Below are 27,965 nucleotides of genomic sequence, written 5' to 3' on the forward strand. Positions count from 1 at the left end.
TCCGGCGCCCCCCGCCTCTGGCTGCATGCGGTATTGCATGCCATTGAAGTCAATGCGGAACAAATTATTTTAGTTTCCCTTGACTTCAATGGGGAAACTCGCTTTGATATGCGAGTGCTTTGGATTACGAGCATTCTCCTGGAACGGATTATGCTCGTAATCCGAGGTTCCACTGTAATAGAAAGGGGGAAATTGCTCCTGTGGCCAAGGCCCTAGTCTTGCATTATAGAATACATTTAATTCTAAATGTTCACAGCTTCCAGACATTATCAGGTGCATCTTAATTTTGGATAGGGGTGTTTACATGTCGGCATTATTATATATACATACATACACAAAAAAAAAAAAAAAATCCCAAATAAATGGACAGAAGACTCCAAAATTGAAAGTTTCTGCATCATGCGATGGGTAGCGTAGAATAACCCCTGTCCCCACAAGTCCTTTGGCCAATACTTCATTAGTCAGAACAAGTCAGAGTGATCTGGGGTGGGGTATTTAGCTCCCGTCTTCCGTATTGGCCTAGTGATGGCGGGTATTTCTAAAAAGTTGTCAGAGGAGGCGGCGGCAGCAGCAAGATCTTAACATTCGATTCTGGTCCAGTAGAACATGGTTCCGAGCAGCACCCAGAACTAAAAGGATAAAAAAAAAAAAAAAAAAGATAAAATTAGAACAAACATTGCCCACCGACAAAAACTAAAAACTATGACCCAACCAATGTTTAAAAATAATTAGCATATATGTATGCAGTGGAATGTTTACATCTGAAACACCACCACGTCAGACTTCTGCACCCAACAGAATCATAAGGGGAATGGCTCACCCCCAACTTCTCATGAAGGCCGTTGAATGACAAGAGTCACAACAGAGCTTCAAAAAGGAGCCTCAAGAACTGTACAGACACAAACGTCCGACTAGGCAGTAGGCAGGGGCGGACCGACCATTCGGGCACTGCCTGAGGGACCCATGAGTTGTCAGTCCGCCCCTGGGAGTAGGTACAAAATATACGAAATATATAAACTTTCCATGGAGAGGTGCTTTAACTTTCCATGGAGGACCCAGCATGAGACCAGTGGACCTCACCAATGGAGTCCTGAGTGTAATGGAAAGCCAGGTTTTTGATTCAGTCCATCAATGTCCTCCATGAACTGCCATATCTTTACAGGATACCAGTACTGCGCTAGCGAGGATGCAAGTGAGAACGATAGCAGATGTAGACTTCAATGTGTAGCCTCCAGGAATTAAACGTTAGAAGTTCACTTTTAAAGCCTAAAATCAACTTGAGATGGGAAAATTCTCCAAATTCTTATTTCTGAGAGCAAACTTACCGTCCAGCACAGAATTGCAAATCCGAACCAACAAATACCCCAGGCATGGCGATTCAATGGGCCAGCAATCAAGTCGTAACAGCCCTACAAAAAGAAAGAGAAAACAAATAATAATAATGTCATCGTTAACCAGTGTGACAAGGAGTACCCACTACTTATATAAAGGGCTGACCTAAGGAAAAAAGGAAATTTCAAAAACGGTCATGTATCCTGGCAACCAATGTGGTGCAGGATTCCCTATCCACCGGTGACACCCCCCCCCCCTCCCATGCAATAAAAAAGGGATTATTTTTTTTTACATTTTAAGGATGGCCAAAAAAAAAAAAACACACCCACACAAATTGTATAATAAGAATTTCTTGAATAAAATCCATATTCAGATACAGCCTCAAGAGATTAGGATTAGGTTAGTTGAATGGCACAGGTATATTTGGGCCCAAATTTATGTAGATGACTACCTTAGAAGCCATCTTATGGCATTTATAGCGAAGATCCTTACATTTTGGTTGAGGTATCCCGAAATGCCCAGCTTGCATCCATCAAGGCTCACAGGTTGTCCTAGATTGTTCATGACGCAGCACTGCTGAGGCCAGGGGAAGGCGGAGTCACTGTTGACGGTCCGAAACGTGGAGTTATATACTTGCCAGTCCAAGGGGCTGTTCACACCACAGCACTGCTTCTAAAAAAAGCAATAACAACATCTCTTTAGATTAAATTCTTTGCCATCTCCAATAAATAACCTTTTATGCAGCGATTGAGAAGATCTCAGAATGCCGAGAGATATATAGATATAGGCTTGACACTTTGTAACAGGCCCACATGGTTACCTCACCAACGCTATTAAAAATACTAATGCCATACTCTTGGGGCACACCATGGTGGCGCTTGTATGTTCAAACTTAATGGGGCCTTGGCGCCCAACCTTGCCACATTAAGTGACCCCTAGGGCCCCTTCTAGCAGTAATCCGTTTCCCTATTGCCCCGGTACAGTAAATATTTCTACCGTTACCTTAAGTAGGTCTCCAATAACTCCTTTAGCATAAAACAATAAAAAGACTACCGCTCATACCTACATCAGTCAGATAAGCATGGGGATAGACTGGTGCAAGCCAGAGAGGATCAGCTGGTCAGGCTCCAGTAGACTTCAACAAAATGGCGGCCACACACACGCCTCCCCCCAACCTCTTGTTGCAGTCTAACCTTCTTGTGTATCATTCCCATGGTCTGACTGACTATATCCGGTTGTGTGCCTGCTGTCTCTGAATGAACGTTTTCTTAACTTTAGGTGTGGCCCTTTGATAACGTCATGGGCCATGCTTGAGGTCTCCCACATAAAGAAAGTTGACCACCAAAGTTATAGGGGGCAGCCACCCATGCCTGACCCTTGTGGATACCCAGAAGAAAAAAAAACTTTGGGGGATCATGTATACGCCTCATCTTGCAAGTTTTTTTCCTGCTACAGTTTTAGGAAGTCAACCCCACAGTGTCCCTTCTAGACATTTGGTCTTACCCCAAATCCAAAGACCAAGCTTCAATCCAGGAGGCTTTCATTGAAGTCGTTAACCAGGAAAGATTCTTGTGCCGAGAAATCACTCCAAACACCCAAAAAAAGTTAAGTATGCTTCAAAAAGGGACTCTTCGAGCCTTTAAACCCTTCACTCCTTTAAACCCTTGGAATCTCACAAAGTATCTGTGGGTGACGGTCTTATAACATCTCTCCACGCCACCAGCTGTGCATCAGAAGTGGCCAATAACATGGAGATGATTTACAAGGACACCCGTAGACAAGCTTCGTGCACACGATCGTATTTCCATCGGGCAAATCCCCATGAACTTGTTCTGCATACAGACGGCAGAACTTTTTCAGCCAACATACACAAAACTACGTTGTTTTTCAGCTCTTTAGCGCCACCCTTTGGGCAACTTCTGCTAATGTTGTACTTTGGATTTTTTTTCTTGTGTACACACGATCGGATAATAATACAAGACACATTTGTTGTCGGAAAATTTGAAAGCATGCCATCCGACATTTGTTGTTGGAAATTTCCAACAACAATTGTGCGATGGAGCGTACAAACGGTCAGATTTTTCCGTAAAAACCCTGCCTTCACACATTTCTTGTCATAAAATTAGAGCATGGGTACGAGGCTTAAAAGCGATTGCAATTAAAGAACACAAAGTGATACAACACAATTATAAATTCTGCAAGAGAATTGACGTTACCATAAGCATGAGATAGTTCCATGTTCTGGTTACGCCCTGGGCCTTAATCTGCTGGTCGCCGTTCTCTAAACCGGGGTTCTGGTAGTATTCCAGCATTTGCCTCAGGAAAAGATTGATTGTGAACTAAAAAATAAATACAAATTAAATCAATGTTACAATAAGAATATGATATGACAGCTCCCATCTGTATACATCCTTGTAAATGATAACAATACAAGTATTCATTGGGTGTTAAGCTTTGACCTATGTATCTATAATATATATATATGTATCTATAATATAAATATATATATATATATATATATATATATGTGTATCTATAATATAAATATATATATATATATGTATCTATATATATATATATATATATATATATATATATATATATCTTTGGGACCGGCATGGAAGCATTGCAACTCTAGTGACCTCCACTAGCTTCTGGGTCCTGTGACGAGCAACTGCCCTGCTGCTTACTAATCACCGGAGGTCGTCCATTTTGCACAAGTGTCTTTCAAATGAACGCCTTGCATTTCTTCTCAATGAACAAAATAATTTTCAGTTTGGATACAGTGAGGTCACCAAAGATCAGAGGGGATCATTTTTTTTTTTTTTTTTAACAGGAGGGGGATCATTTTTATAGCGCCACCGAAGCAAAACATTGTGGTCATGGAATGTGTACATTCCTGTCTGGGTGCCCTTGTAGCTCAACCCGTTGGAGCCGGCAAAATGGGACTAAAACTAAAATGCCATTTTAGTCCTAAGACCAAAGACTAAAACTAAATTGAAATTTGCTGCCAAAATTAACACTGGTGTGAATACAGCTGTGCCAAGGGCTGTGCACGCTCCTGGCACAGTTACCGACGGCTAACAGGCAGCTCCCAAATCGCTACTTGAGATCAGCAGCTTTCTGATCATGTGACCGCCATGTCACATGATCATAAACCCTGCCCCGTCATCTAAGGTGACCAGATTTTTAAAATGAAATCCGGGGACATATTTTTTCTTTACTAGTAATGGCCACAATCAGCCACTCTCTGCCTGTTGCCTCACAGCCTCTCAAGTCTTACTCTCCGGGCCGGATGGGGAGCGGAGGAAGATCACTCCGCCAGGGAAGGCAAGGATATCAGCAGGTGGCTGGCCAGGATTTGAGCCAAGGCAGAAGAACATGTGAGCGGAGCTGAATGGGCATGCACCCGAAACTGAAGAAATATTCTCTCCGCTCCGACCAGCGCATGATCATCAGAAAGTGGCACAGATAATGGGAAAAATACACCCCCCTATGTTGGTAGGCACGGGGGAGTGGGGGTGTGTAATTCAATTTTTTTTATTTTAATACTGCACTCACTGTCTTTGAAATTGCCCCTGTCCCCTATTAAATCCAATCTGGGGACAAAACCAGGGACATACTTGGTCCGGGGACAGTGTCCTCAATCAGGGGACTGTCCCCTGAAACTGGGGATGTCTGGTCACCCTACCGTCATCCCAAACCCCTGAAGGGCTGGGAGGACTAGCTCCAAGGGGAAGCTGGTTCGTGGAAGGGAAAGGAAAGGGGGAAAAAATAAATAAAAATAAAGTCAACTGCCTATTTTGCCACCCCCAAATTGCAAGGGTAGACCAAGCCTTACTTATAGGGTAAAGCAGTGGTCTCTAAACTGAAGCCTGTGCACTGGATGCAGCCATTCTCTTGCCTTTATTCAGCCCTTGGGGCCCTATTCCTCCCAACAATATAAAGCACTATTCCTCAAATTGATAGGTTGCCACTATTCTTCCCACTGACCCCCAACAATGAGCCCTATGCCTTCCACTGACAGCAAAGATGAGGCATCCCATTGACCAAGCCTGAGGCATTGTTTACTCAAAGAGTCTTAGGATATAGTCAACTGGCCCTTTGTTTAGAAATCTTGGAGACCCCCGGTCTATGCAGTCATTGAGAGACACAAAGCATTCTCTGAATGGAGCCTGTGCCAACCAGCCAAACCAGAATGTAGCAGGGCAGCCTCTCCGAAGCTGGGACTCAGAATCTAGTGGAGATCACTGGAGTAGCATTGTCCACTTCAGTATTTTCCAGCTTCCAAGGGCCATGTCCAGGTATGGTCTATCTATAGTTGGTCCAAGCTTGTCCAATGTAACCATGTATAAAATATCCATGCCTGGAATTCATCCATTGAATTTTTCAAGGTTGCCATTGTCGCACCTATTTTCTGAACACCTCAAGTAACAAACTAAACCCAAAAGAACACTCATTGGAGGGCCCATCACTATTCAGGAATAGCTTGGATAGCAGCCCTCCAAAGGTTCAATATGACCAATAAATATAGAGCCCCATTGACTTCAGTCTTGAGCAAATAGGAATTCTGAAAAACCAAAGTAAAATTGAGTGTTTGACACAAATATAAAACTCAATAGTAGTGGATATTAACTAACCACAGACACCTGCCTGACTTTGAGATTAAAGAATGCATTACCCCAACATTTAATATTCCCGATATGTGCTTGTTGTACCATCCACCTGTGTTAAAAAAAAAAAAAATAAGTATATTGTTCCCTTTGTATTGCTTCCTTTGTGTGAAATATCTGGTGATCCTGAAAAAAAAAATTGTCCCCAGTATGTGTTTGTAAGCGTGTCGGGACCCTTCAGGGTAAGACCACGCCATGTCAAGATACCCCTCAACTCAACTAGCTGAATTCTGGAGTCAGGATGATATTGGGGTTGTCTGCTGAAATGAGGGGGAAGAAAGCAGATGATATGTTTTGCCTGCTAAGACTTACTTTATAGATCAAAGGCTCTGACAGTCCCACATTTCAGACAACGATCAGGTCCATCATCTCACCTTTGGAGGGACCACTACTGGTGGTGATAAACATCCAACTACACCTCCCACCGTCTTACAATTCACAACTACTTTAATAAGTTTCACCCCTATACAACTCCAACTCCTAGCCATACTTACAAAGTCCCTTTGTGTTGCTGCAGTGATCGAAGAGGCCATTTCAAAGCAAAAGACGATAAACATCAGGATTATATACTATATAATAAAAAAAAAAAACACAGAAGATTTACATGTTAAAAATTATATTTTTGCTTTTGTACACCACACTATTAACTGTACCAGCTGCAGTCACAATGAGAGTCAAATATCACTGTCTATGGTAATCAGGGCTTCGCCCCCTCAGAATAGGTGCATGAACTCCCACCTTCTAAAACACTTTTGGTTTCTGCCCCATACTTACCTCTGAGCACCGTCCCTTGGTTCCACCTCCTACCTACCTCCCAGTACTGCCTCTTTTAGAGGCTACAGAACCAAGTATCATTTTGTGCTGCCAAGTGATTTGCATGGAATTTGTTAATGACGACAAGACAGACAGTAAAATAGATTCCCTGTTCTTAACAGTAGACCCCTCCAGAAACAACAGACCTCCCTGAGCAATAATAATGGATCTCCTATTCAACCATAGACTTTCCCCCCCCAAGCAACAATGTCCCCCCGCTTCAAAAATAACACCCCAGCAGCAACAACAACAGATCTCCCAGCAGCAATGAACCCTCCAGCAACAAGAGACCTCTCCTTCAACAGTAGATCCCTCCCAGCAACAATTGCCCATCCACCAGCAACAATAGACCCCCATGCAAAAATAGATCCCCACCAGCGACAATAGATTCCCCTAGAAGCAAGCATCCATAGACCCTCCAGCACACACCAGCGCTCTTTTCCATTACATACATTCATTGCTGAAGGTGCCAGAACTGAGTTCCCCCACCTTTCAGTTGGAAGAAAAAAAAAAGCCCAGATGATAATACTGAGCAGGGTTTTCAGAATGTCCTTGGACAGGGGTGGTGGCAGTTAACAGTTATTCTATTCAACACTGCTGCTTAGAAGACATATTAGAAGTGTGAATTAGGAATTACAGTGGTTATTAGGGGCAGAAAGTGAGTGTTCAGGATTGGCTTTTTGTAAATCACTAGTTTCACTGCAACGAGAGGATTTACATTGCCGGACAATTTAATAAAAAAATAAAAAAAAAAAAAAAAAAAAAAGGGGGGGGGGGTAAGGGGTAAGGTGGTGGTGGTAAAGGATATAATCCTTTAGTTGGCTAGGTATGCCAAACAGGGGGCGGACCGTCCATTAAGGAAGCACAGGCGACGCCCCCCCCGTCTGTCTATCACTGCCCCCCATCCATGCATCCGGCCCCTTTCAGGACACCGGCGCATGGATTCCAATGCGGAGGGGCTGTTGATGGATGGCTGTTTGCCATACCTCCCAAAAAAATAATAAACCCACCAGCCGCCACTGATGCCAAAATGATTTCCAGTAAATATTTTGCCTGGTAGAGTGCGCACTGTTAACATTCCAACCATACACAAATGCAACATACGAGATTAAAATGCCAAGTCTGGAGATAATCATTTTATTCCAAAATTAGAGGATTTCCTAATAGAACCAAAAACGCATTTCAGGAGGTCAGAACGCCCTTACTCAGTGCTACAAAGATACACTAGTATTCTTACGTTGGATGAAGTGGCCCTCACACCCTCCCTGCCCCTAATGGGAACGCCGGCCCCTGATACACATTGAAAAAAATAAATAAAAAATAAAATTAAATTTAAAAATAAATATTAATGCCCCATACACATGATCGGAAATTCCGACCATGTGTAGGCTCCATCGGAATTTCTGCCAACAAAAGATTGAGAGCAGGTTCTCAATTTTTCCCCACGGAAAAGGTTCCTAACAGAAACTCCATTCATCTGTATGCAATTCCAACACACAAAAAAAAAAAAAACACAAACACACACACACACACACACACACACACACAAACACAAACAATGCATGCTCAGAATCAAGCAGAAGAGCCGAACTGCCTATTGAACTTCATTGATCTCGGCTCATCGTACATAACCACGTTCTTGACAGTTGGAATTTCCGACAAGATTTGTGTGACCATGTGTATACAAACACAAGTTTGAGCCAACATTCCATCAAATAATAAAAAAAAAACACACACACACACGCACACACGCACACACGCACACACGCACACACACCACGGTTTTCTGGTCAGAATTTCCGATTGTGTGTACGCGGCATAAGAGTTAAGTCTAATGAAGCTGATCTTGATTTTTATCTGACACTTGAGAAAATGCACACAAAGCAGCTATACCCGCCCCTCCACTCTGTGCCCATTCACAGAAGCCTCTGCATTCAGCTAATGTTTTTATATTGATACAAAAGGCTTATGTGATTGGGAAGGAGGAGGGAGAAACTCTACTGTTCAAGATGCAGATACTAGAAAGTCCAGCATCAGTCTCCTGAATTACAGCAAAAGTGGTCTTCCGGGAGTTCTAAAAACCTTGTCAGATTTTAATAATAGAGATAAGCCTAGTAGGCATCATGCACCTCATAGCGACCCTTCACTTTTTACAAAGGAGCTGCATTCCATGGAGTTCAGCTTTAAAGTTTCTCATTGTGAAATAAATCTAGATCTGAAGCATTACCCTCTGGTGTAGTGCTTCAGATTCACTTGCAAGCCACACCTGGATCATTCACACATATACGTATTCCAAAATAAGAGGACTTCATAATAGAACCAAAACACATTTCAGGAGTCCGAGCACCCCTTCATCAAGTCTTTAAAGACACAATATATTTTGCATCTTTTGACATATGGGGACGCCCTACAGACCCATGGAGAAGATGGGGACGCCCTACAGACCCATGGAGAAGATGGGGGTGCCCTACAAACCCATGGAGAAGGGGGGGGGACACCCTACAGACCCATGGAGAAGGGGGGGGGACACCCTACAGACCCATGGAGAAGGGGGGGGGGGGGACACCCTACAGACCCATGGAGAAGGGGGGGGGACGCCCTACAGACTCATGGAGAAGGGGGGGGGACGCCCTACAGACTCATGGAGAAGGGGGGGGACGCCCTACAGACTCATGGAGAAGGGGGGGGGACGCCCTACAGACCCATGGAGAAGGGGGGGGGGGGGGACGCCCTACAGACCCATGGAGAAGGGGGGGGGGGGACGCCCTACAGACCCATGGAGAAGGGGGGGGGGGGCGCCCTACAGACCCATGGAGAAGGGGGGGGGGGGGGACGCCCTACAGACCCATGGAGAAGGGGGGGGGGGGGACGCCCTACAGACCCATGGAGAAGGGGGGGGGGGGCGCCCTACAGACCCATGGAGAAGGGGGGGGGGGGGGGACCCCCCACACACCCATGGAGAAGGGGGGGGGGGGGACGCCCTACAGACCCATGGAGAAGGGGGGGGGACGCCCTACAGACCCATGGAGAAGGGGGGGGGGACGCCCTACAGACCCATGGAGAAGGGGGGGGGGGGACGCCCTACAGACCCATGGAGAAGGGGGGGGGGGGGGGGACGCCCTACAGACCCATGGAGAAGGGGGGGGGGGACGCCCTACAGACCCATGGAGAAGGGGGGGGGGACGCCCTACAGACCCATGGAGAAGGGGGGGGGGACGCCCTACAGACCCATGGAGAAGGGGGGGGGGGACGCCCTACAGACCCATGGAGAAGGGGGGGGAGACACCCTACAGACCCATGGAGAAGGGGGGGGGGGGACACCCTACAGACCCATGGAGAAGGGGGGGGGGGGGGGGGACACCCTACAGACCCATGGAGAAGGGGGGGGGGGACACCCTACAGACACATGGAACACATTGGCTCCTGATAAGGTCTCTCAGAGAGGCTTATTTTGGAATAAAATGTATATTTGAATGATTACTGCCTGGTATAATACTTCAATCTTGGATTTACTTATTTGCAAGCCAAGGAAACCGTGTAAATTCTTTGGTGTGGAGAAGCTGCCAACACAGAATTCAGAGACAACTTTTCCAAAAACGACTTTAACTCCTTTAGCAACAGAATCATCCTAGGGTCTTGGGGCTACCCTATCTTTTCACATCACACCATATAAACCTTGTGACCACAGAAGCCACTTCTAAAAGACATGACAATGTGCAATGAAAAGGATCAACAAGCAGCCTACAATATGGGTCAACATCGAAAGGGCTTGCAACATTTCCACTTCCAAATAAGCTACAAGGTGAGATGTTGGCAGATAATATGCTATTAATTGTCGGCACCCAGTCTGAATTTTTTTTTTTCTATCAGTATACACAAACTTAATTTCAAACCAACCCAAAGCACCTACCGCCATTAAAATCCTCCTGTTGGATTGCATGATGCCAATAATACCCAAGATGGCAAGCAGGAAGAAGCAGAAGCCAGTGAAGATACCAATCCAGGCAGCCGCAAAGAGGTCATCGTTACCAGTGGCATAAAGCAATGGGTAGAGACGTTCCTGGTCTGTCACGAAAAAGATGCACTCCGCTGTCAAGGCGAGTCCGGCAAGCTGAGGGCACAAAGAGGAACAATGAGCATTTCCACATCATGACTGCAATATGCCTTTTCAAGACCTTTCGGAATTTTTTCACAATGAACTAAAGATGTTCATCTGTGCATGTTTTTAGACTGTCAAAACTGACAAATTACAGCTGAAGTTTAATCAAAATTTGTGCAGTTACATAACATGACAGTAATGTAGAAATTCTTTGCAGAGTGCCCGGTCCTCTTCCTGGCACTGAACTTTCAGCAAAGCAGTTAATAGCTTTGGGTTTTCAGACTGAATTTCATTCAAGATAGTCCGATAATCCCATCCCCTCATCTATGGAGATAAGCCCATGCATAATTTACACTTAATGTAGAATAGAAGAGGGAATCCTGCCAGTCATCCGACTTCCCGCCATTCAGAGATCATATTATATTAATTGTAAATGTAGCACCCTTGTCTCTAGAATAGGGCTACAGGTAAATTTAGTGTGCCAGGTGGTAGTCGGCCTGGCCAATTTGCAGCATTTAGTGATTACATGACTTCTGTCAATTCCATCTTAAGTTGAGGCTTCTCCCATCTGTCAGTAGGTGGTGCTGTTGCATTTGACATTACAGTAAAAGAGTTACACTGAAGTTCAGGTTATGATAATCATATTTACAGCTAAACATGCTGGGAAAGGTTATTTAATGGAATGAAGTCAGGTGATCAGGCAATGTGTTCCCACCTGGGGCTTCGGCCTGGGTGGATGGTGTATGTAGAGTTCCTGGCTGCTAGGCCCGAAGCCTGGGTCCTATCCAGGTGGCTTCCGGTTGTAAGGCCTATCCGAGTATTTAAGTTCATGCGGAGAAAAGCCTGCTAAAGATCCGGAAGCGGTTCTAGATGGATGGAGTTTTAAAGGAAGCACCAGAGGGGACTTTTCATGAGCTGGAGGCTATGGAATGGCTGGGGAGGACTTCAGAGGGAACTCATCCAAGGGAATCAATGCATGAAGCAGTGAGTAAAGTTTAGTTGCTAGAGGAGACAGCTTGTCCTACAAAGTACAGATGCAGGGCTGTCTTGATGAGAGGGCACACCTGGGCAATGCCCGAGGACCCCTGCACTTTCCCCAAAGCAGTTGGTCCTTGAGCCCACGCTGCCCCGAAATTGGAGGCCCCCATGATGGCCCTGAGAGTGATGGATACACAGGGGAGGTAGGCTGGCAGCAGTGCGCCGTGCGGAACAATACCCATTTCACAGCCAGTAGGGAGGGGCAGGGCTGGAGCGCCAGTGATGCTCTGACCCCGCCCCATGCAGCTTGAATGTTCGGGACTCGAATACTGTGGGGTAGGAGCTGCAGAGTCGGCAGCACTGAGAGCCCACCTGCGTAAGTAGCACTGTGGATGGCGTCATGGTGAGCCCAGCACTGTTTGCACTGAAAGGCTTGGAATGCCCGGAGGGATGCTCCCTCTTTCTGCCTGCTTGAGTGGTATAGGTGAGTGCAGTGCTGGAGGTGGGCACAGGGCCAAATGTTTACATGGTCTGTATCTCCACTGGAAAAAGGGGTACTACATGGATGGAATAGTGGTGCTGGGGAATATCAAGGGTATATGGGGAAAAACAATGCTGAGGGGGGGGGGGGGAGCTATAGTGCTAGGAGGTATCAGGGATGTAGAGAGGCCACAGTGTAGGGGGGTATCAGGCATGTAGTGGGGTCACAAGACAAGGGGTATCTTATGGCAAGGATATGCAATTAGTGGACCTCCAGCTGTTGCAAAACTACAAGTCCCATCATGCCTCTGCCTCTGGGTGCCATGCTTGTGGCTGTCAGAGTCTTGCTATGCCTGATGGGACTTGTAGTTCTGCAACAGCTGGAGGTCCGCTAATTGCATATCCCTGGCATATGGTTACAGGGCTTGGGGGGGGGGGGGGGGCGCAATTATGAGGTGTTCTCATCCAGTTTGCTGGATTTTTTTCTTTACTTTTAGAATCATGACACATTTTACAGGAGGAGCCAGGACAAAATGTGAGCAGTAACACCCAAAGCTTCCAGGTGGACAGAGACAGGAATTATGACAATGAAATCTCCATGCTGGAGTATGCAAAGCATACTGTAAGAAACCAAGGGCCAGATTCACGTAGAAGTGCGGCGGCGTAACGTATCGTAGATACGTTACACCGCCGCAAGTGCCTGATTCACAAAGCACTTGCAATGAAAACCTACGCTGGCGGCCTCCGGCGTAAGCCCGCGTAATTTAAAGGGGCGTGTGCCATTTAAATTAGGCGCGCTCCCGTGCCGGACCTACTGCGCATGCTCCGTTTCGAAATTCTCGCCGTGCTTTGCGCGAAGTGATGTCATGTTTTCGAACGGCGACGTGCGTAGCGCACTTTCGTATTCCCGGACGTCTTACGCAAACAACGTTTATTTTTAAATTTCGGCGCGGGAACGACGGCCATACTTTATACAGCACATACGTGTGCTGTGTAAAGTTAGGGCACCAAAAACGACGACTAACTTTGCAACGGGAAACTAGACTAGCAGCGACGTCGCGAACGCGAAAAACCGCTGTGGATCGCCGTAACTCCTAATTTGCATACCCGACGCTGGTTTACGACGCGAACTCCCCCCAGCGGCGGCCAAAGGAATTGCATCCTACGATCCGACAGTGTAAAACAATTACACCTGTCGGATCTTAGGGCTAACTATGCGTAACTGATTCTATGAATCAGTCGCATAGATACTCCGTCATATCTCCTTTGTGAATCTGGGCCCAAGGGTCCAACATATCCTACCAGCTTCTCTTCTAGGAATTTCTTCTTTCTTTTTTTTTTTTTTTTTAATAAAAGACACTACATCTGGGTGAACTGGTCCTTTACAAAGTAGAAAGGTGCAGCTTGCTTCCCCAGAGACTTACTGCTCCAGACCACATCCTGTATGCCTCTTCCTCACCTACAGTACCGATAGCCAAGAAAAAGTCTACTTACCCCAATTACCACATTGCCAAAAATGAGGACGACCTGAAAACAGCGAACTCCCGTGTCTCCTGTCATTGTTCAAAGAGATGAAGATCTATAAACACGAAAGAACATAAAAAAAGATATTGAGTTGTGGTAAATGAGACATTTTAGAAGGAAAAAAAACACAAATATTTAAAAACATAATCTGCCGATATTGAGCCTTGCCTGTTTTTTTTTTTTGCTTGATAAAACCTTTAGAGCCCATTCACATCTAGGCGACAAAACGCCCGACACCGGACGCTTGTGCCGCTAAAGGGGAGAATTCCCATTGCTGTCTATGGAGATGGTTCACATCTCATAGACGCCGTACGCCTGAAAAAAAAAAAAAGTCCCGGACCCTTTTTTTCCAGGCGGCATTGGCATTCAGCCATACAAAGCAATGGCAAGGCTTTTTTTTTTTTTTTTTTTTACAAAAAGTTACACACTCGCGGCGTATCTTGTCGCGGAGGTGTGAATGGAGCCTTACATATCTTATTGCAGCACCCTCTAGTGTGCTAGAAGTAGATGTTTGTTAGAGCAGGTAAATTGTTCAGGCTTGGCTGGCAGCCAGGCCTGTGTGTTTTTCTGGGTCAGGGTTTGAGTGACTCAGGGAGGGCTGGATGACTCACAGGCAGCATCTCTGATACCTCCCCCTACTTATATATGGGGGAAAGAAAAAAAAAAAAAAAAAAAAAAAAAAGAGGATTCTAGAAAAATGGGATACAGAGTTGAGGAGGAGCTGCCTGGAGTATTATGAGGGTCCTGACAAATGGTCCCGTCAAAAACCCCAAGCGCAGGGTTGGCAGGCCCCCTCAAATACTCTGGGTCAGTCCAGCTGGACCAGTGGAGTTCGGGTGGAACCTGGAGATGGAGTGTTTGTGTCGGAGGCCCTTGAGGGTAGCCCCCTAGTCGGGGGCGGGTAACCTTGGGCCTGGGTTCAGAAAGGACATTCACGGCACATAGAAGTGTCCCGACCAGGAGGAACGGGAGCACTCCCATGAAATTCCCCAGGGAGGAAGACAGCCAGGTGGGCTGGTGAGTAAAACAGTCGGAGAGGACTGGGAGGCATGCCTGAGAGGACTGATGAGAGCAGTCTGGGAGGACTAAAGTCTTAGCCAGGAGGGCTAGTGAAAGGGGCAGCTGCAGTCAGGTGAACTGGCAGTGCCTGAAGAGGTGGTGCAGGGATCAGTAGCCACAGGAGGTGGACAGTTGGGCACTAGGACTTTTTGGCTATTGGTCCGATATCGTTCTTGTCAGACCATCCATACAGTGCCAGCTGAGAGATGTAGTTCTACAAGCAAGATTTGTGCTTGAGGAAGAGAAGTGTATATACTGACTGTATATAGTTGGGTCCCTGAGGCGTTTTACTATTTTGAAGTGGGCATCCCATAACATCCCTAAGTTCAATACCACCCCCCCCCCCCCCAAAAAAAGTCCACAGCACTCTGGAGTCAAAAAACGATGTGTGCCTGGCTGTGCAGGGTGGTAGATGCTTCATTCACCAGCGGCTCCTGCGGGGGTAGCGCTATTTTATTTTGGCCATACACTCATAGAATAAAAAAAAAAAAAAACATTTGTTTATTTTCTGATTGTTAGGGGTGGTTGAATAGATGTTAGTTTTCCACCCTATTAACCTCCCTGGCGGTATGATACTGTCTGGAATTACGTACCAAAAGCGGTACAATTATTTTGCATGGAAATTCTGCGTTTTATACTGTAGGCCTGCAATTCTTAGGAATAACTCACTTAAATCTGTCCAAACAAGAGTCTAATAGGCATCCCGGGTATGATAAAGTTTGAAACACAAAATCATAAAATTATAATATAATAAATAACTAAATAATAATATAATTATAATAAAAATTATTCAATAATGTAATCAAATCAAAATCACTGAAATTTTCTCAGTTGCAGAATTGTCGCTGTCATTACTTTTATTTTTTTATGACGGATTTCCCCACAAAAAATCGCCATCGCACAATTCTGCAAGTGATTATAATTTATTATCGCCGTTTTCTAGCTGCTCTAAAAATCACTTTTGACATAAAAGGGACACTTTTGGTTGCTATGGACAATCTACAGTTTGCAGGGACAAAAAAAAAAATAAAAAAAAAAAATGTTTTTATTATATAAAACTACATGTAGGGCACTGGGCAGACCACTAGGGACAAGGGGTGTGTGTATTTTTTACATACAGTACTGTAATCTATAAGATTACAGTATACTGTATGTAATGTGTTGGTTTACGTTTTTGAATTTGCCGCCGGTCTCCGCCCCCCGTGCGTCGTAACGTCTCAGGGAACGGAGATCGGCGGCACGCGGGCACTGTGTGAATCGAATGGAGGACGCCGCTCGCTCACACAGCGGGGATGCATCGCTGGATCCAGGGACAAGGCAAGTACAGTAACCTGCCAGGAAAAGGTAAGCCAGCACGCGCTGCACGATCTGCACATCTTCCCCGAGCGTGACTCGGGGTTACCGATAATTGCATTGAAAATCCACCCCGAGTCACGCTCAGGAATACCGCTAAGGGGGTTAATGAGAAAATTCAGAAGGAGCGAGATGGAGATTTTCTCTAAAATTAAACACATGTCTAAACAGAACGCGTTTTTCATATGGGAAATTCCATTCATTTCAAAATTGTTAAAGAAACTATTTTGAAGTACTTGCTAAAAAACATTCGTCAAGTAATGAAATGTACTGAGAATTATCATACATTTTTGCTTGAAGATCTACTGGTGCATTACCAGCTATAGGGAGAGTCCTATAACATTTTGCTTGTCCACATAGGAGAACCACGACTGACCACAACAACAAGCAATAGGTAGATCCTGAAGCAGGAGGTGCTAGAGGGATGCGGGAAAGCGTACAAAAGTGTCAAGATAAAAAAATATAAAAAAGGTAAATAACTAATGACATGCAGCTTTATGTAGAGAATGCATGGACCTCTTGACCAACCTGCTGTGCACAAAGCAGTTAGACTAGACCCCAGACCTGCTTAGTGACCAGTCTTGCGACATTCCTACATACCTAAATGGAAAGGTAGCCAACACCTGTCACCACATTCCAGAGATACTCTCTACATGGTGGGGGTAAACCATGTATATTTTTGCAAGCTACATGGACCAAAAATCGTCCATTACGTTTCACCCCTGTGTATACAGGCTTTTCTTGAACCTGCCGTGGTGCGCAAAAAATAAAAGGCAAGTGTACTAAAACAAGGCGCACTTAAGGGTGTGTCTCCAGTCCACCTCCCCAAGAAGCAAGGCTCTACTCCGAGTCCGACCCCCCCTGAGGTACAAGGCTCCTTAAAAAGGAACAAGGCTCAACTTGGTCTATCTAGCCAAGAGTCCTGGCGTACCTCTTTCCTCATGGTCAGCTAAAGCCAAGTACTAAGTGAAGGCCCCCCCGAAGAGAGACCCCCCCCAGTTCAGCAGAGGAGGAACCTAATGGCCCCACATACTTTAGGCTAGGCCTAAGGACCCACACCTTCCAAGTGAAAGAAACAGACAAAAAGTGCAAAGTGACAAGCTCGTAGGGAAAAAATAAAGTGCCAGTGCAAAGTGCATTGGCTAGACCTTGTGGCCTAGTAGCAAAAATTGTGCCAGACTTGGCCAAAAGCCCAAGCCCAAAGTGGCTCGGTGCAGAAAAATTAAAATACGGCACTGCGTCGGTTTAACATACAATTGCACCCAAACAAAATGGACATCCTTTTTTTTCCCCACAAATAGAGCTTTCTTTTGGTGGTATTTGATCACCTCTGCGGTTTTTATTTTTTGCACTATAAACACACACATTTTTTACTATAATAAATATCCCCCCCCCCCCCCCACAAAAAAAAAAAAAAAAAAAAAAAGCACAAAAAAGAATATAACACCCTGCAATAACCGTATATTGATTGGTTTGCGCAAAAGTTATAGCGTCAACAAAATAAAAATAGATTTATGGCATTTTTATTATAATTTTTTTTTACACTAGTAATTGCAGCAATCTGCATCGGGACTGCAACATTGCGATGGACAGATCGGACACTTTTGACACTATTTTGGGACCAGCGACATTTATACAGCGATCAGAGCTAAAAATAGCCACTGGTTACTGTACAAGTGTCACTGGTAGTGAAGGGGTTAACACTAGGGGGCGATCAAGGGGTTAACTGTTCTAACTGTAGGGGGGGCTCACTAGAACATGACAGATCACTGTCATGTCACTAGGCAGAACAGGTTGTTTACAAAGGCATTTCCCCGTTCTGCCTCTCCTTGCCGCGATCATGGGACCCGGTCCCCCGGCGCACCCACGAGCCGGCTTCAACAGAGGACGTACAGGTACTCCCAATCGCCCAGCCGTGCCATTGTAAATCTGTGTGCGGCAAGCGGTTAAAAAGGGCAAGCCCCCCCCCCCCCCCCCCATGAAGAGACAAAAAGGAGTTAAATGCCAAATATCTTGGCCACGCCTCCAGACCCCACTGCAGATAGTGGCAGTGATGGCCCATACATCATAAATCAGGGCTGTCTTAATAGCATCATGGGAAGAAGAAAGAAGTCATTCTGATGGTAGATTTATCCCAGTGACAGGCTGCCTCTGTTCCTGAAGCCCAGATTCTGGAATGCTACTTGGGATTTTAGCCATCCTGGGACAGCTTAATAAAAAGCGCAACTGTCCTGGCAAGTATGATGCAATGCAAATTTATCATGGGCAGTGCCCGTGCATTAAAACAGCCCTGACCATAATTCACAGCCCTGGGAGTGAGTCTTTCATAGTCGCTGCAACTTGAGTTTCAATGATTTGAACCATGCCAATGCTGGCAATGGGGTGTAACTTGCGATTGAAATGCCAAATCACACTGGATTTAACAAGCGTCAAGTGACCCCCCCCCCCCCCCAAATCTCGGAAAGTCCCATTCATACATCCGCACCATGTGCAAGGTGTTAGGATATCAGATGTAATTTATTGTGTAGGACATCCCAACATGCCACAGTGCACATACCATGCTGCATTTCCCTGTGTTACCTGGTACGCAGATCACTTAAGCATGAATTGTCAATAAAGATGCAATTTGATTTTACTACCCAGTTACTAACAAGCATGCCGTAGACAACAGTTTTCCCAGGTAGGAAGCTCTAGGGCCCCGGATAACAGAAAATAAAGCGCAATAGGGATTCTATACAAACACGTACAACAACTAGAATTACCCCAGACATGAAGTATTGCCCCGCACTCCAGAGTTAGAGCAATAATTCTAGGGGCAAGCATTTGCAGTTTTTCCACACCGGACGAAGAAGAACCCAGAACAAACGGTGCCCGCCCCATAAACACCCCTCCCAGCATGCGCAGCGAGGACAAACCCCCCGTGACCGGCCGCCGGGAAGAGCACCCAAACCTCGACTCCACCGCAGCACCGGGGCCAGAAGAACACCCCAGCACAGCAGAATGGGCCCACAGCACAGCCAAGCCAGAGACCGCAACTTGCCACCAACAATCAGGATCAGAGTCTAACTACACTCCGATCTACATCCAAATCCGACCAGTACTGCAAAGTACATGGGCACCACACACACACACACACACACACACACACACACACATTGTTACACAGTAAACGGTAAAACATGCAGATAGGTGTGAACCGAGCCCAACTGAAATCCAGTTGCTTCATGAAATCCGTTGCTTCATGCCATTAGCTTTGTTTTCTTGAATAAGGTCGGAGTTGGTAAGTCTCAGAAAATAAATGGTTTTGTGTCTCATGTACAGAGCTACGCCCTGGGCTTTTCATACTTTGAAACATATATGTAGCGCCTGGTTACTTCAAAGTACCGGTGCCATTTAAATTTAGAGGGAGATCAGAGTGTTAATTGAACTCTGATCCAGTTAATGTGTTCAAAATTTGGTCTCTGTCTCAGCATGGCTGTAATGTGGGCTCATTCTGTTGTTGCTGAAGTGTTCTTCCCACCCCAGGGCAGTAGGTGGTAGCAGTGGAGTTAAGATTTGGGTACTTTTCCCCAGCAGCCAATCAGGAGGACTAGGCCTTGCTGTGCATGCTAAGGGAGGGTATTTATGGGACAGACACCATTGGTTCTGGGTTCTTCTTCGTGTGCGGCACCCACCTTTAGGGTGACTGCACCACGGAGCCCCGGCCTATCGGGCGAGGGTGTGCGTGCCACGCGGTGTTCCTGGTTCCGGGACCATATTGGTCTGGGGCATTTGAGCTGTGGCAGGGAGCCCAGTGGTCGACTGGGTTCCCAATCCTGAAGATCCCAAGCGGTATAGCTGTTCGGTGGGAAGTCCATCTGAGGGAAGCCAATGAGAGACTGGCGATCCAATAGGATCTCGACAAACCACCGGGGATCGAGGTATCCGGACACAGAGGCTGGTCACCTGTCAGTCGGTACCTGAAAGCAACTTGAAGGAGATCCAGGTGTAAATCTATCAAGGAGGCTCCATTCCGAAATCACAATCAGGAGGGTCTGTGGCAGAGGTCTTTCCCAGAGTTCATCCCAGGAGGGTCTGTGGCAGAGACTTATCCTTAAAGGTTCGGGCGATTCCCTGGCTGCCAGGCCAGTGAGAGAGGCCTGTCCAGGTACGCAAAGTCCACTCAAGCAGGAGTGGCGCAAGAAGTGTTACACGCGGGAGCAGAATTGTTTTCCCTATTGCTACGCCTGAATCTGCTGTTTCTTCTCCTTCCAACTCTACCTTCTTCACCACAAGTTTTATTGTTTTTACCCGGCTGGGTAATAAAGAGCCAAGCAAAGACACCTGTTGTGGACATTCCTTTACTACTGCTATATGCATCATTCAACCCTAGGGATTTGGAAGAGCCACAAGGTAAATGTGCCACCCAAAACAAACCAGCAGCTCCTCCGGGGGTAGTGCTACATATAGAAGACTGGTTACTGGAAAAAATTCTAGGTCTTTTTCAGCTCAGTCATTTCCTGGTTAGTACTAGAGAGGAATATATATTATATATATACACACATATACACACACACAAAGTGTTAGCCCCAAAAAAGTTGGGATCAGCTGTTCACGGCGCCTGCGCACAAAAGACATTGTGCCACACCCTCCCGATGCTCTTGCAACCCTGCAAGGGACAGATGCGGATGTATTGATGAGAACACGTGAGGGGCGAATGGCAACAGAAGGGGGCGTATTTTGTAATGATGGCCAGTGCTGTCAAGATTGGGGCGGAATTGGTCACAAAACGCAAACACATCTCCTAAACAAATATATATCTGCTATTCTTCATACACGTGTTGCCCTAACACATGTAGGAAGAATAGCAGAGATTTGTTTAGGAGATGTGTTTGAGTTTCGTGAGACATTCCGCCCCCAACTTAACAGCACTGGCCATCATTACAAAATACGCCCCCTTTCGTTGCCAACCGCCCCTTGCACGAGCATCGGGATCGTATTCCAATGTTCGGCGGCTCTGTACTACGCAAGTGCAGTACAGGGTGGGCATTATTCGACAGGGGGCATCTCTCGTCATAACACTGGCCTTAAGAGGGAGAATGGGTCAGCCTCCAGTGCTGAAGGAAAGCCTAAAAGGTTTAAACTGAATTAAAAGCTAGTAATATTTTTAACTCAAGTACCTCCAGAGTAGTAAAAATTTTAAATTGTACAATTTAAAAAGATCCAGGAGGTCTCAGCCAACAATGCTCTTATATCCATGCCAACACTGACTGATGTGCTCCAGGCCACACCATTGAGACCTTTTTCCAATGGCTTAGATGTCACAGACCAGAGAGTGGAGCTATAGAGTAGAGCCAAGCACCATTTTAGGTTGTCAATCCACTCAAGAATTGCTGCATTAGCTCTTGGAAGAGGTCAAACAGTTATCGATTAGTTCTATTCCTTCAGCAGACACACCAGTGTTCCCGGCTCATTCAGTTTCCAGGGTTTGCGCCAGATACTGGACCATCTGTGGTCACAGGCTCACGCTTTCCAAGCATAAATCTGGCCATGAGCTCATATGTGCGTCAGGGGAAACCACATACCTCCCAACTTTTTGAGATGGGAATGAGGGACACCTACCAGCAAAAGTATGCAGGCATAGGACACACCCCTTGCCACGCCCTCTTAAAGGAGAATTGTCCAAAAAAAAACAAGGATTGGTTAAACCCACAAGTTTTACCACTACCATTATATTGGCTTTGGGAATTTACAAATACAGCAGTTTAGAAATCAGATGAAAGGTTTAGTGCTGGAAAACACTTTTTGATTGATAAAAAGTGTGTTTTATATACAACTCTATAAATCAGACCAAAATGAGGGACAAATAAGGAGGAATGAGGGACATAGCTCCCAACTGTCCCTGATTTGGAGCAATGGAACCACCACACATTAATCCGCCATTAAAGTGGTTGCAAACCCACTTTTTTCACTTTTACCTACAGGTAAGCCTATAATAAGGCTTACCTGTAGGTATAAAGAATATCTCCTAAACCTGTACGGTTTAGGAGATATTCCCCTCGCAATGCGCCGCTGATTGCAGCGGCGCATCCACGGCGAAAGGACCGGCAGCTGCCGGACCTTGCCGAATTTAAATCTCCCGCGCGCAAGAGCGGGAGTGACGTCATCGCCGCTCCAGCCAATCACAGCGCTGGAGCTGCGATACCCGGAAGACACGCCGGAGCAAGATGACATCTCGCTCGGCGTGGACCAGGTAAGTGTTTTTCACCTTGTTCCGAGGTAAGTATTTCATAATCAGCCAGTATGCGGTGCATACTAGCTGATTATGCCTTTTGCCTTGCAGGTTTGAAAAAAAAAAATGTTTATGCGGTTTACAACTGCTTTAAAGACAGGCACCTGCATTGAACAGTTGCATTTGGGAAGGGCTTGCTTGACCTTTGTCATGAACTCAGATATCACAGACCAGGAAGTGGTGCCAGAGTCAAGTCAGGTAGCTTCATATGACCATTTAAGGTTGTCAATCCACAAGAATAACTGCTTTAGCTCTTGGTAGATGCCAAACTTACTAACGCTCTCTATTCCACCAGCAGAGAGACCAGTGTTCCCTGCTTATCCAGTTTTCCAGGGTTTAAGCCAGATACAGAACCTTCTGCGTTTTCAGGTCTCCAAGCACATATCCAGCCATGAGCTCAGTTTTATCTAAAGTAAACCTGGCATGGCACCATGTCTTCTTCTAAAACAGCAAGTATCTTTAAAAAAGCCAAAACCATCTTATGTGTGTTGGGGAACCATCACACCCTAATCCTCCATTCACATCTTCAAAGGCCTCCTACTGGCCAAAACAGGCACCTGCAGTGAACTGTTAAATTCGGGAGGTAAGGGCTTGGCACTGGAGCCCACGGTTGCATATGGTTTGCACAAAATCTCAAGAGCTCCCAACCACATAGATTAGGAGAAAAAAAAAAAAAAGTATATGCAGGATCTTTTTAGGCATGTACTAACAATGCCTGTGAAGGTTCCCATTTATCCAGGTCATGATATAGTTCGTATTAGTCAGTCTCAATTCAATTAAAAGATATTACATTCTTGGCTTGGACAGGAGTCTTCCAACAATACAGAACAAGTCTAGTTGAATGTGACCAAACTACTACTAGATATGAATTTTTCACTCCAAGTGTTGGCTGACTCTATAGGGAAAAAAGTTAACCCCGCTTCATGGAGACATCGCCAGACTGTTGCTCACCATGAAAGGTCAACAGGTCAGTTATATCATACAGACGAATACAATTAAAATATATAAAAAAAAAAAAAAAAAAAAAGGGGATGTCTATCTCTTATATATATATATATATATATATATATATATATATATATATATATATATATATATACACACACACACACACACACACACACACACACACACACACACACACACACACACACACACACACACACACACACACACACACACACACACACACACACACACACACACACACACACACACACACACACACGTCATAGTTGCTGACATTGTGGCTTTGGGAATGTGCCACCCCAATGGGGCATAGAATTTGTATATATTGTTTCTCTGAACCATTTTTTCTATGGACGTTTATATTTAGTTCACATGCAGCCATCTAGTGACCTTTTGTGGTAATGCATTTGTTTTTCCCTGATGTTATGACACTTCCTTTCTTCCTGTGATTGTACTTCCTGGAGGCAGCTAATAGGCCACATGTAGCAGGGCACATGTATTCTGCATAGTAAGCTACAGACAATATCTTTTGACCGCATAATACCACAACCTATTCATCGATTGTATCCTGTCATCTGCTGTAACTTGATGTTTCGGATTAAACACCTCTGTGGATGGAAATGTTATTGGTGAGTTCAAGCCATCTGATGAGGATTGTCCTCAGTGATTATATCTGCTTATACAGGCCAGGCATAGAGGTCTCACAAGGGATAAATCGCTTCACAACAATCAGCGTCAGAATAGGGAATAAATCAGGAGGATTGAGCTACACATCAAGACTCATTCTCAACCTACAACCCAGAGAGGATGCAGAATGGCAATTGGATGCCACTGCTTGACAACACAAGCAAAAATTGCCTTTGGAAAACTGTCACCTGGGCGCAGTGAAAAAAAAAAAAAAAAAGTAGCAATCAGTCAAACGAAGCACAAATAGTGAACATCTGAGATTCCTCTCGGTATTATGAACACCAACAAAAATGTCATCTACGCTCTTTTAGCGCACAGCTGTATGTTGGATGCAAGGCATTCGGGACCCAACTGCAAAGCAATGCAAATAGCCACAAAGGGGAATGTTAATGAAAATTTATAGACATACTGAAAACATTTGCCATGCTGTCATCACAGTGCATTTGCAAAAAAAAAAAAAAACAAAAACAAAAAAAAAACAAACACAACCCTTTCAAGCATCTATATCAATAGAAGAGCTAGGCCCATAGGTGTGCACAGGGGGGGGGAGGGGCAGATGTGCACGGGCACACCCTAATAATGTGTGGCGCCGACTCCCCCCTACTTCCCAGGCTTCCACCCCCGATTTTGGCCCCTTCCTTTTCCAAATGAACACACTCACTGTTAATCAAATAGGTCTCGGTCCAAGTACTGGCCCAGACTTCCCTTAAAATTGAAATGGCGCCCCTAAATTTGGGGTGGGCGCTACATATGCCATTACTGGACGCAGTGTGAGGTCACTGGTTGGTTGACGCCAGGCGGCACTAGCAACAAGTGACCAGAGTCTCAGGTGGAACGGAGGCCCATTCCGGGACACTGAATGAAGGTGCCCGGGACCTGGGACAGACCTGCTAATTGCGGGAATGTCCCAGGCAATCCGGGACACATGGGCATGCTAGACACAGACCATGGCCAAGGGTGTATGCCATACGGCTACTGGGTGTGGAATACGCCCACATTTATTTTTTTACATAGTACAGCCCCAGGAACCTGTCCAAGAGGCCCAAACTCAGATAATACTGAGCAGAACAACAACAACAAGCCAGGCAATTCGCCTTTTAAGAATAAAATGTCCCTAGAACAAGTTTTTTTGGGTCTAGTCAACAAACCTACTTTCAGTTTATAGACATTTCCCAGTGCCATTATATATATATATATATAATCACAATACATTATAAGTTTGAATAACTAGAGTGTGTATGTGTTTTTTTTATATTTTTTTATTCAAACTTATAATGTATTGCTACTAAAACTTTATATATATATATATATAAAAGTTTTAGTAGCAATACATTATAAGTTTGAATAAAAAAATATAAAAAAAACACATACACACTCTAGTTATTCAAACTTATAATGTATTGTGCTATATATATATATATATATATATATATATATATATATATATATATATATATATATATATATATATATATATATATATATATATATATATATATATATATATGTAATGGCACTGGGAAATGTCTATAAACTGAAAGTAGGTTTGTTGACTAGACCCAAAAAAACTTGTTCTAGGTTTTTTTTTTATGGTGGTGCCAGTTGCAGAGATCTCCTGTGCTGTATTTTAAATGAGGAACACACAGGCCATTTTTGTAGATTAGTTACACCACTAAAATTTGCAACAAATAAACAATTGGCCCTCTATGGCGCAAGTTACATGGCTAGCAAATGGCACACGCTACATGCAAAAAAGGCCCTCTATGGCACACGCTACAAGCAAAAAAAAAGGCGCTCTATGGCACACGCTACAAGCAAAAAAAAAGGCGCTCTATGGCACACGCTACAAGCAAAAAAAAAAAGGCGCTCTATGGCACACGCTACAAGCAAAAAAAAAAGGCCCTCTATGGCACACGCTACAAGCAAAAAAAAGGCCCTCTATGGCACACGCTACAAGCAAAAAAAAAGGCGCTCTATGGCACACGCTACATGGCTAACAAAAGGTGCTCTATGGCAGCCGCTCTCAACTTTTTTACCTGAGAGAAACCTTTTAAATAATTTGGAGGTCTCAAAAAACCCCTCCTAAAATTATTCTAACTTACATGATGAAAAAGTTGAAGGTTTTAATTAAAATAAGAAATGTGGCATACCTGGGGCATTTACCACCTAGAGCCAATTATTTTACAACATTCCCCTTGCTCTATACATGAATAATAAACCATTACGATACATGAAATAATGGTCAAAAAAAAAAAAAAAAACACTGTATAAATGGTATTTTATGCCCTAAAAATAAATAAAAAAATAAATAAAAAAAAGGGTGTAAATATATATATATATATATATATATATATATATATATAATTATTATCCCCTTACATTAGTCAATATAGAAATGCCTCCTTACATCGGTAAGAGAAATCTTCCATCACGTTGAGGATCATTGTGAAAATGCCCCCTCGCCCTGGGAGGTCAATGTAGACCGGACCCCTTACATTAGATGTCAGTGGGAAATTGCCCCTGTATATTGGTAGCCAAAGTTGGGAGATGCATTTCTCACCAATCAAGGAACCCCCCCCCCCATCAATCTCTGGAGGAACTTTAGGGGTTCTACAGAATTCTGATTGAGAATGGACAATCTATGGCAGCGTTTCTCAACTCCAGCCCTCAAGGACACCCAACAGGTCAAGTTTTCAGGATATCCCTCAGCTGTGGTAATTACCAAAGCAGTGAAACTGATCAAATCACCTGTGCAAAAATTATGAAAATCCTGAAAACATGACCTACTGGGGCGCCTTGAGAAACAGTGATCTATGGATTGAACTACATGTCTAAAAACGGTGTAAGCAAAATGCGTCTCAACTCCGGTCTTAGAGTACCCCCAACAGGTCACGTTTTCAGGATTTCCCCTCAGATGAAAAACGGCTGTGCTAATTACAAAGGCAGTGAAACTGATCAAATCACCTGTGCAAAATAATGGAAAGCCTGAAAAACATGACCTGCTGGGGCGCCTTGGGGACTGGAATTGAGAAACAGTGATCTATGGTGTGGGCTACATCGCAAATAGTGATCTATGGATTGAACTACACAGATAAAAAAATGGTGTAAGCAAATGTGTCTCAACTCCGGTCCTCAAGTACCCCCAACAGGTCATGTTTTCAGGATTTCCCCTCAGATGAAAAACATCTGTGAATAGTGAACTACATAAAATAAAAAATAAATAAAACATTTGTTTCCCATGGTGTAAGCAACTCTGGTCCTCAATTACCAACAGGTCATGTTTTCAGGATTTCCCTCAGATCAAACGGCTGCGGTAATCACTAAGGCAGTGAAACTGATCAAAATAACAGAAAGCCTGAAAACATGACCTGTTGGGGATACTTGAGAAATGGAGTTGAGAAAACATTGGTGTTAGCTTTACTAAGAAGACTCAAAAGCAGACACATTGAGTATTTGACCCATCTGTGATTGGTGATCAATCAAGCCACTAACAATTAATTTACTAAAATTAGATCTTTTTAATAAAAAAAGATCTATATACAAATATAGATATGAAATGGAGTGTATTACAAGTCATCAGATCTCTTTCTATCAATGTGTAGAATAAATTGAGCCTTACCAGCCCCCAAGATCTGCTATGCTCAGCTCCTGGCTGTGATCACATCCACCTGTTCTACAACCTTCCTCCAACAACTCTTTAAAGATCTCTCAGCCTCGGCTCAGGGAG

At 44.7% G+C, this 27,965-nt stretch overlaps 1 protein-coding gene across 1 annotated transcript; it reads right to left on the reverse strand.

Annotated features, from left to right (window-relative positions):
• Nucleotides 1-216: 216 nt before the first annotated feature.
• Nucleotides 217-27,965, reverse strand: LOC120928034 (uroplakin-1b-like). The gene is made up of 8 exons (XM_040339106.1): nucleotides 27,858-27,965; nucleotides 13,870-13,954; nucleotides 10,729-10,929; nucleotides 6,500-6,574; nucleotides 3,549-3,671; nucleotides 1,825-2,004; nucleotides 1,326-1,409; nucleotides 217-629 (listed from the first exon to the last, which is right to left on the reverse strand). The coding sequence occupies exons 2-8, from the start codon at nucleotides 13,933-13,935 to the stop codon at nucleotides 579-581; spliced, it is 780 nt and encodes a 259-aa protein (XP_040195040.1). The 5' UTR covers nucleotides 13,936-13,954; nucleotides 27,858-27,965; the 3' UTR covers nucleotides 217-578.

Source organism: Rana temporaria, chromosome 2 (genome assembly GCF_905171775.1).
Source record: "Rana temporaria chromosome 2, aRanTem1.1, whole genome shotgun sequence".
NCBI lineage: Eukaryota > Metazoa > Chordata > Amphibia > Anura > Ranidae > Rana > Rana temporaria.

Bases quoted from the DNA above. Each gene is read 5' to 3' on its own strand.
- LOC120928034 (XM_040339106.1), bottom strand. From the start codon at position 13,935: ATGACAGGAGACACGGGAGTTCGCTGTTTTCAGGTCGTCCTCATTTTT. The intron at 10,930-13,869 runs GTAAGTAGACTT...TTGTGCCCTCAG, and splicing joins TTGGCAATGTGGTAATTGGG to CTTGCCGGACTCGCCTTGAC. The intron at 1,410-1,824 runs GTAAGGATCTTC...TTCTTTTTGTAG, and splicing joins CGGGATACCTCAACCAAAAT to GGCTGTTACGACTTGATTGC.